This window comes from Sycon ciliatum, chromosome 13, assembly GCF_964019385.1.
Source record: "Sycon ciliatum chromosome 13, ocSycCili1.1, whole genome shotgun sequence".
In the NCBI taxonomy this organism is placed as follows: Eukaryota; Metazoa; Porifera; class Calcarea; order Leucosolenida; family Sycettidae; genus Sycon; species Sycon ciliatum.
The window spans coordinates 14,282,090-14,292,041 of record NC_088655.1 but is presented as its reverse complement, the minus strand read 5'-3'; the positions used below and the strand labels follow the sequence as shown (position 1 = coordinate 14,292,041).

The 9,952-nt window shown below is 46.5% G+C and overlaps 1 protein-coding gene across 1 annotated transcript; it reads right to left on the bottom strand.

Annotated features, from left to right (window-relative positions):
* Positions 1-299: 299 nt before the first annotated feature.
* LOC135829346 (m7GpppX diphosphatase-like) lies at positions 300-8,931 on the bottom strand. Its single transcript, XM_065341752.1, has 4 exons — positions 8,289-8,931; positions 7,509-7,622; positions 3,601-3,711; positions 300-1,763 (listed from the first exon to the last, which is right to left on the bottom strand). The coding sequence occupies exons 1-4, from the start codon at positions 8,685-8,687 to the stop codon at positions 1,470-1,472; spliced, it is 918 nt and encodes a 305-aa protein (XP_065197824.1). The 5' UTR covers positions 8,688-8,931; the 3' UTR covers positions 300-1,469.
* Between the last annotated feature and the right edge of the window lie 1,021 nt (positions 8,932-9,952).

Genomic DNA, 9,952 nt, shown 5'->3' with positions numbered 1-9,952 from the left:
GGCCCAGCAGTACACAACATAGCCAAGCTAGTCGCCGAGGCCCCAGCAGTACAGCATAGCGTAGCACCAAGTACATGTACACAGCAGAACCAAGAAACTATACAATACTCGCCAACAAAAATTTCGGCCAGTGCTGCACATCGTAGTCGGCTACCATGTGCAGCACTGGACGGATTTTTGTTGGCGGGTATTGTACTATGGCCCCAGCAGTACATGTACACTGCATAATGAAGAAGTTTGGCATGTCGCCAGCAGTACAGAGTAGTGAGACACCCAGCTCCATACATCACCATGCGCGCTGGCACTGATTGAAGGCACGTATCAATTATTAACAGCACTACGACACTGGCAGCAACCCTGTCCGAATTATGCGTTTTTGAAGGGTCAAAATGGAAATGGTTATTTTGGAAATTTACCCAAAATGCTAAAAAAATCTTTTAAAAATTTAAAATTTCACCCAAAATGCGAAAAATATGCTGCCGTTACCATGGCAACCAAAATGACATAAAACTTGAATCCCTTGTCGTTCCAAGTGCACGTGGAGGAAGCGCGTGCAAAGGATGTGTCCCTTGGCGAATTGTGCACTGGGGTGATAAGTGACAAGGCCAGCCTGATAGCAGTTTGAAACGTGCTAGTGCTGATCAGCTGCATGCATGAGAAAATCAGCTCAAAATGTTGAAAAATGCTGAAAACCCCCCAAAATGAAGCATTCTAAGTGCAGAAACCGGTCAGGTATCAATAATATTGTAATGTATGAATTATAACTAAAATTACTGTGCTCTTGTTGTGTCGGGAGTTCAATGCATCTTCCCGCGAAAAAAGCGGAAAAACCCCAAAATGCGAAAAATATGCAAAACATAATCCGGACAGGCCTAAATGGCAGTGTCTGGGAAGGTACTGGTGAGTTGACACTACTGTCACGGTGCTGCTTGGAGTGATCACACAGAAACGAAGTGTGACTGTGTAATGTGTCACCGATAATCGCACCAGTACATGTACTGCATGCAATATACGGGCATCGTCTAACATGCATGGCGATGACAGCATGTCACAAGGCAAGGGGCACACAGTGCTGAGAACAGGGTTCCTGACGGCAACCCAACCAAAACCGGTTGGCAGAGTCCCATAGTAGCCAGTGCATACAGTCGGCTCAGGCATAGTCTGGATACAGTGTATGCCTGTACAGACTGTGTAGAGTCCAGTAGATGGGTGAATGTTTCAAGCCGTTGCTGCTATTCGTGGGGCCCTAGCCGTGCTCAGACGCTCTATAGCCCTGCTCTGAGCCGCTCAAGCCCTGCTCTGAGATGACGAACACAGTACACAAGTTCTGGCACAGCTGCCAGTCACCAGCACCTAACCACCGCACTCGGTCCTCACCCATTGTTCGCACAGCTCAGTCCTGGGGTAGTCATCGTAGTAGCACTATCGATGATCACAGTCATGTGCAGATCAACAGCAGCATCAGTCGTTCAGGAGGTGACTGTGTCGTCAAGGCACTCCCCATGCCTCTTACGTAACAGCGCCAGCAAAGGGTGCGTAGCCTGCAGCTGATACGTCACTGCACACTTCTGATAGTAATGCTCATCTATCAGTGTAATGTTATCTATGACATCATCGAGAAGGTGAGCTTTGCCGACCACTGTACCGGGTTGCTGTAGACGCACGTGTGTAAAGTGCACATGTAGGTGATAGCAAGATGGCTGGTAGTGGAGGAATGCACGCACTTGTGACGCTTGTAAACCATAGCGCTCCTTTAGACATGCCTGCAAACACACAGAGAGAGAGAGAGAGGGGGGGGGGGGAGAGGGAAAGAGAGTTTAAAGGGGAAGTTAAGGCTAAAATCAGAATTTCACCAGTTGTAGTCTTCGGGGTGCTGAGTCGAATGGTCGTGGTCCGAGGAAGCTGAGACGCTCCCTTCCTACTTTAATCCCAATCGAACTCGCGCACTTCCACCGAAACTGGGTGACTGCGCCCTACTAGATGGGGATTTGTATGTAAAATGTCACTAAAAGCGCCATTTCGTTGTTATAAAAGCACGGATGACCACGATTGGCCCATATGTTGTAGTCTTTTGGACGCTGAGTTGACTGGTTTTGGTCCGAGACAGCTGCGATGCAGCGTTCCTCCTTTATTCCCAATCGAACATGGTTGAACAAGCGGTCATGTGCTCCTGCGTGCCCAAGTCACCTGGTCACAGCGCCAGCAGGCGACAACTTTCACACCAAGGTTCAACTCGAGTTCAACTCGAGTGACAGGACTGCACCCAAAAAAGGTCAAACAGGCTGTAAGTTGTACCCTGCAGGCACGGTGACCAGGTGACTGGTGTTCGCAGGAGCACGTGATCGCTTGTTCAAGCATGTTCGATTGGGAATAAGGGCCGAACGCTGCATCGCAGCCTTTTGGACCAAAACCAGTCGACTCAGTGTCCAAAAGACTACAACATATGGGCCAATCGCGGTCATCCGTGCTTTTATAAGAACGAAATGGCGCTTTTAGTGACATTTTGCATACAAATCCCCATCTAGTAGGGCGCAGTCACCCAGTTTCGGTGGAAGTGCGCGAGTTCGATTGGGATTAAAGTAGGAAGGGAGTGTCTCAGCTTCCTCGGACCAAGACCATTCGACTCAGCACCCCGAAGACTACAACTGGTGAAATTTTGATTTTAAGCCTTAACTTCCCCTTTAATATTAACCTTTTGAGCACGACGCTACCTGAATGCCGCCCCACGTCAACACCTGCAAAAATCGCGTTTTTCCTATGAAAGTAGTAGCTGTTCAAGGATCGATAACTTTACCTTCCTTTGGACGAATTCCACGATCTTGAGCTTCCTGCAAAGGTCTTGAGGCGAGGAACAAAATAGTTCCAAGCTCAGCTCGGAGCGACACCAAAAGCCCATGCTACAGTCTGGCAAACTTCACGCACGCGCTCGACAGACTTGAGCACGGCCAGGAGATCAAATCCTCAGCTGCCATTTCACTCTTCTTGCTCGTATCGAGCTCAAATTTTTTTTGAGGACTCCCCAGATCCTCTGCCATCATTTGAATCTAGTTTCCATGGCAGCAGATAGCGTGAAAATGATCGAAAATGGAGAATACGCGTTCTGCAGAGTTCGCAAAAAAATCGATTTGAATTTGCCGTGTCGAGTCGCATATCTCAACAACCCGGGGTCGTATCGCTTCGGCGATTGTTTCTATCGCAAGCTGAGAGTTTTCTCTTGCAGATACATATTTCGATCGTGAAAATCGGCCAAGAATTGACCGAGTTACGATAGTTTGAACTCACGCGGTTCATGCAAATCGCGTTTGTACGCTATGTACACTCACGACGTAATAATACGTCATGCGTGGGTGCAGTGACACTGTACGTGACGTATTAATACGTCATGCGTGCTCAAAGGGTTAACCAACTGTGTCACCTCTACAGCTACACCCCCCCCCCCCCCCCACACACACACCCACACCCACACAGCACCCCCCCCCCCCCCCACACACACACACAAACAGCACAAGCAGTGATACACATCACATGCAAAACACACCCACCCTCACTCTACAGAACACTCCATGCATTAGCAAGCAGAAGTCACTGACTGCAACCTACCAGGGATTTATCACGAATGTTGCACAGCATAGCAACATGTCGCCCATCCAGATCTCGAAGTGACGCCAAACCACGCTTTCTACAAATTGCTAATACATACAGCTCTTCAGCCTAAAGCATAAAATACACAACATACAAGCATAGAATGATGGTAAACACATCTACATGTATAAGAATGTAGGAATGCTGACAATGCAGACATATCTAAATGTACACAGTCATCAAGTAATGAGTAACGGCAAGGAAGGACCTGGTTGCACTGTTGCTGTTTGTGAATTGTATCTCTTAATTTGCTAAATCCTATATATAGGATTTTGGTCATATTTTTCAACTCAAAATGGGTGTGGCACGAGCATAGAGAAAAGTATGTGATCAATTCTTCCTTGCTAGGTCTTAGTATATATCGAGAGTTGAATAAGATAATTTTTTCAAACACTAACATGTCAGGCTCATCTCCTTGCCCAATATTACTAAGGCCTGTGCCCTATTTTTCGAATCCTATATATAGGATTTGAGATTTTATTGGACCTTGTTTTATCCTTAAAACTGGTAGTTTCATGACGGCATGTGCGATATGTCGTCATGAAACCACACCTGCAATGTTCTTCTGCACATTCACTGCTTCAGTCCTTTCCATGACAGCAGCTGAACAAATATGCTCAAATTTCCAAATTTTGCTGAAAATGGGTATTCATCAGAAATATTATCGCCCTATGAATCTAAAATGTGAACATTCATGCCTCAAACATATTTACAACTTCCATGAAAACCATTATGCCGTTATTACTGGTCGTGATGACCAATAACAACGGCATAAAAGGCACACATTTTCAAATCCTATATATAGGATTTTGGGCCAGCAAATTAAGAGATAACTATTACTGGCTCTGCCCATTGGGTATAGAGCACTAGTATAGGCAGCCTGCATATCTTAGACACCTGTCTGCACACAGTCATACATAGTTAGTTATAACATTATACAGGCAGGATGCCTAGATGCATATCGCCTACTTCCTCCGTATACAAAAACTTCGTGACTTTTTTTGCACGGTGTTTTTGAGCAAGAACCTGCTCAACGAACGGCGCCAAAGGCTGTCATCGACAACCCACGTCTATGTCGAGGTGAGTTTGGTTGATCCCGAACAGATTCTCCACGTACGTCATGCGTGTGAGGACGTTGCCGACAGAAACTCAAGAGTCAAATGAAAAAAAACTAACACTTACTTGCTCGAAACTGACACAGTGACGAAGTGTAGCTCGTGGCTGGAACACGAAGTCACGCGGCACTCGCTGCCCTGAAACTGGCCAGGCTCGTACTTGCGGTGCGCGGCCCCATATCCATGATACATGTATCTACGCAGCGTGAGAACATCGATTTGTTTCGCTCGCACTATATTTCAGTCGTGGTGCAACCAGCGCAGACTCAGGATCAGAATGTCGATGGCCTGGCTTTCTTCGCCTCTCTCCAGTCAGACGCCTCCTTTGTCGCCAAGGGGAATCGCAGGGACCTCCTCGAAGCCATTGTAGAAGGCTTGGGAGGATTTTCCTGGCGAGAAAATGCGAAGCGTGGGGATGTGCTTGTGCGACTCGTTTCACGGCATAATGGAGGTTGCGGGTTGGAACAACTGAATATAGTTGACACCGATTCGTACACAGCTCTAGAGATGAAGAGGACGTAGCCAAAGTCCAGCGTCGGATCATCACTGCAGGTGACAAGAATCTGAACGAAATGCGAGCGGAAGCAGCGACTGTTGGCGATGCGGAGTCAGCGTCGTCAGGTGACAATGACATGAGCGACGGAGACTCTGAAAAAACTCAATCTCATTCGTCCCAGTTGCTTTTTTCTTTGTATATAGCTTGTAAACAGGTTAGACAATGCCACGAGTGTTATTCCAAGTCAAACGGAACAATTTCAGAGCTGTGCGCAGCTTTCAAAAAAAGTCACGAAGTTTTTGTATACGGAGGAAGTAGTCATTGTAGCTATTCACACTATGTAAGTAATAAAACAGTGTGAGCCGGCAGGGTCGCTAACGGGCACTACGTATGCAGCATGAGTCGCTAGTGCAAGCGCAGAACTGACTGTGCCGCGACTTCGTCAAAGCATCTCAACTGATGATGTAATTTGATGATGTAATTCCATATCCTCTATACCTGCGACGTGCAAGTACTTTCGCACTTTTGCTCACACTAGCTACGCATGATGACATCAGGCAGTCAAGGCCAAACGGATGTCCAAGTCGCACAAGTACAGTGGGTACTGTTGCTAATACAGTGTTACTTTCGATTAGGGTTCGTTGTAGAATGCTGTTGCTAATACAGTGTTACTTTCGATTAGGGTTCGTTGTAGAATGCTCGGAACACACTCTCACAAACAAACTACAGTAAAACCTCGGGTATGGCGACCACTCGACCATGGCGACCACGGCGACCACTCGACCATGGCGACCACTTTTCCTTGTCACGGACACATTCACATTCAAAACACCTCGGATAAGGCGACCACTCGCTCAACGCGACCACCCACCCGCGACCACGTTGCACAGTTCTAGTCATGTAAATGTACGCATTGCATGGTGCACCAGGCATGGTAGATCTACACATCAGTGCAGGAAGTGTAGATGTACATGGTGCATGCACGACATTTGACAGGTCTGAGGACCCCAGGCATATGAGTCGTGCTAGAGTAGCATAGGTGTGTGCACTGTGATGCACTGATCAAAATGATGTATCACATGTGGATATGGTCATGTGACCCACTGAGCCTGGATAAGAAGACCACCTGGCCACGGCGACCACTTTTTCTCGTCCCTTGAGGGGTCGCCTTAGACAGGTCTCACTGTACGCAAGAATCTTCACCACGCACAGATGGACACTTTCAGTGTTGACAGAAACCAACTCTCACCACTACAACGTATAAAACAAGAACACAAGAATGGAATACACTTCCAAGAGAAACACACACCGAGCGAACTGCAAAGCAAACACAACTGGTAGACAAAGCCAGACCAATAAAACCGAAACACGCAGTACCACAAGCCTCCACGTGCGCAGCGTGGGAATCTGGAGTGATTTGCATCGGTCACGCGACACGTGCAGCCACAGAGGCGCGGGCATGTAAAACGCGCATGCAAGCAATGCATGAAAGGTGCCAGTGACATGGGCGGAACAGTGAACTAAACGTTACATACAGTACACTGTACATATCGGTTATAGAGCGGGTGTTTGAAAACACGACTTTTTATTCATATTTCCGATATTTCTTACACACGGTCAAGTGTGACATATCACATGCATGTGCGCAGAGGCAGGAAGATTACATGCAACGTAGTGCTACTGTGCACGCGGCTCTTCATAGTCCCATACGCTTTAACCATGTAGCTTTGCAACATGAGTTACATAACCACAACATTTGAACCTGCAGCACTACGACACAATGCGAGTTGGATCAGAACTACAACGGACAGATGCTATCACTACAAGCGATACACTTTGTACTATAAATCTGACATGCTTTGCTACACAAAGTCCATTCTCAGGACCGATATATTCTACTATGCGATAACATTGCTTGTAAGAATTAATGTTCACGTGAAACCAATGTTATGATTATGATTCATGAGCATACGAGAGTTCATTTGTGTAGGTCGTATATTCAGTTTTACACAACCACACTATAACTGATATGCACTGTAGTGCAGTGAAACTGTCTAAGACGACCGCTCAAGGGACCTTCAAAACGTGGTCTCTGTTACCAGATGGTCTCCTCATCCAGGGTCATTTGACTGGAGAAAGCACCCCTTGGTCCTGGTTTCAGTGGTCGTTTAGGGCAGGTAGTCGCCTTATCCGAGTGGTCGCATTGACAGGTTTTACTGTATTAGCTCTAGTCTGCAGCACACCCAGCAGCCTACCTGCTTCTGATCCCACTTCATGTCCGCTGCAAGAGTGAAGCCAATGTCTGCATCATCATCTTCACACAGTACACGGTCTCTCTCCGCTTTCTTCTCCAGGATGTTCTCCACCCACTGTGTGCAAGATGGACACGTACACATATGCATGCCCGTACACGCACGCACCCACCCACCAAAGCACACGCACCCACACATACACACATGTACACGAACACACACACACACACCTTTTGACGTCCACCGCTGGAGGCGATGATAGCGATGTTACAGCAGAAGCCAAAGCAACTTGTGCTGGGATTGCACCATTCAACAGCTTGCAAGGTTGCACCCACCAGGGGCGTCGGACACGGTACGGTCACTACGGTATTGACCGTACCACTATTTGACCCAAGTACCCTGTGAATCAATGAAATGCACTGATTTGGGCTCTAATTTTCCAATTTTTCGGCTCGGCCACCCCTCTCTACGAGTAAATTGTACTTCAGATGGCTGACCGTACCACACTAAAATACCTTCCGACGCCCCTGCCCACACATACACACACGTACACGGACACACACACACACACCTTTTGACGCCCATCGATGGAGGCAATGATAGCAATGCTACAGCAGAAGCCATGGCAACTTATGCCACACACCCACACGCGCACACACTCTGGTGGTACCGCTGACCTTCCTGGGAGAATGGGCCCACTCTTGTATGGTAGTACAGCAATGACCAGTATGTCCAAGGTAAAAATTATCAACATAGGTGCCATGTAGGTGAGTTCTACCGTACCTGAAGGTCTTTAGCCGTTTCTTTGAGATAATGTTGTGTGACGAGTCGGTAGTCCTCCGCTGTTTCCCGGATCATATGTATTTGCTGCGCAGAGAACTTCTCTATCAGACGACTTGTCACAGGCTCTATAATGGTCACCTTAATTTCATTCATTCTAGTGACGTCACCGTGGCCGTTATACAAGCTGTAAATATCATTCTGCATGGTGAACTCCAGTTTTACAGATTTGTCGACAATAAACTGCTGGCAAACAGCTTCTGTTATCGCCAGTTTCTCCAGCAGAACAATGGCCTCTCCAGAGCGGCCTTCAAACCGACCAAGCAAGAAGATGGTCTTGCTATCAGCACTTTCATTCAAAACTCTCGTAATGCTGAAATCTACAAGATTTGTGAGTGCCATTTTCGAATGGAATGCTTGATCTTCACAGAGCACTCAGAGAAGACGAAACACGATCAATCAAACACTAAACTAGTGACGGCTGCGCCAATTGGGTGGAGGAGACTAGTTCGGGAAGATGTACTACCGGTACTAGCCGGAAAATAATTGCAACAAACTCTTCAACGCTTTATCCACAGCATTCCACTCACCACTGCACTCACTACTCAGTACGACAGTAGGATCAAGAGTACTTTGTAGATCTACATAATTTCATAAAACACTGTAAAAGGGGGGGGGGGGGGATTGGTTTATGACTGTGTTAGTACTCGTACTCTTGCCTGAGTCTTGGGGTGCGTTTGGTTGGTACGATCTAGAACAGGATCGAACAGCTGGTGCACATGTGACATGGAGCAGCCTCATGCCAACCAAACGGTACTCCAGAAACAGAGCACATTTTTGTGGAAAAATGTGCCAAACTTGGTGCATTCTTCAAAATGTGCATGGGTCACCATAATAAATATGCAAAAAAAAACCTACAATTTTGTAGAGTCTACTACTTGTACGTAGCTAGCTACAGACCAGTTCGTACTATCGGTTATAGCGTGGGTGTTTGAAAAACGACTTTCTATTCTTATTAAAGTTATTTTCCGATATTTCTTACACGATACATCAAGTGTGACATAAATAATTAAATGCTTGTGCGCACTGCGCAATAGGCTTTTCCGGATTATGCGTTTTTTCTTGGTCTAAAATGGAAATGGAAAGTGTTTTGGAAAACCCCTATAAATCAAATTTTTTTCTAAAGAAAATGCAAAAAATTACCCAAAAAGCACGAAAAAATGCCGCCGTTGCCATGGTAACAAAATGGCGACAGCTAGTCGCGTGACATTTGGCACCATGGTGATCATTCATGGTGATCGTGAAGTACCTATCGCTTGCAGGGAGTCGTAAAATACCGGTATTTTACGACTCCCTGGCCCAAAGTGGGTCAAAATGGACAAAATGCATTTTGACCCCCAAAATGGAAAAATATGCAAACACATACAGGTCGTCCCCCGTTAATACGAGTCCGGTTAGTACATAAACCCCGTTAGTACATAAGAAATCTCAAGTCCCGGACGAAACGTACCTCACTTCCATACAAATTTTGTCGGTTAGTACATAATTCGTTAGTACATAAACCCCGTTAGTACATAACAGTTCTCCGTACCCGCATGCCACCTACCTCAATAGTACATAATTTGTTGGTCTTTCGGCCTTCCAGTGGAGGCACATTGTGTTCTAGT

Coding starts and splice junctions, on each gene's coding strand:
- LOC135829346 (XM_065341752.1), bottom strand. CDS start 8,687: ATGGCACTCACAAATCTTGTAGATTTCAGCATTACGAGAGTTTTGAAT. Junction 7,623..8,288: donor AAACGGCTAAAGACCTTCAG/GTACGGTAGAAC, acceptor TCTTGCACACAG/TGGGTGGAGAACATCCTGGA. Junction 3,712..7,508: donor TGAAGTGGGATCAGAAGCAG/GTAGGCTGCTGG, acceptor TTTATGCTTTAG/GCTGAAGAGCTGTATGTATT.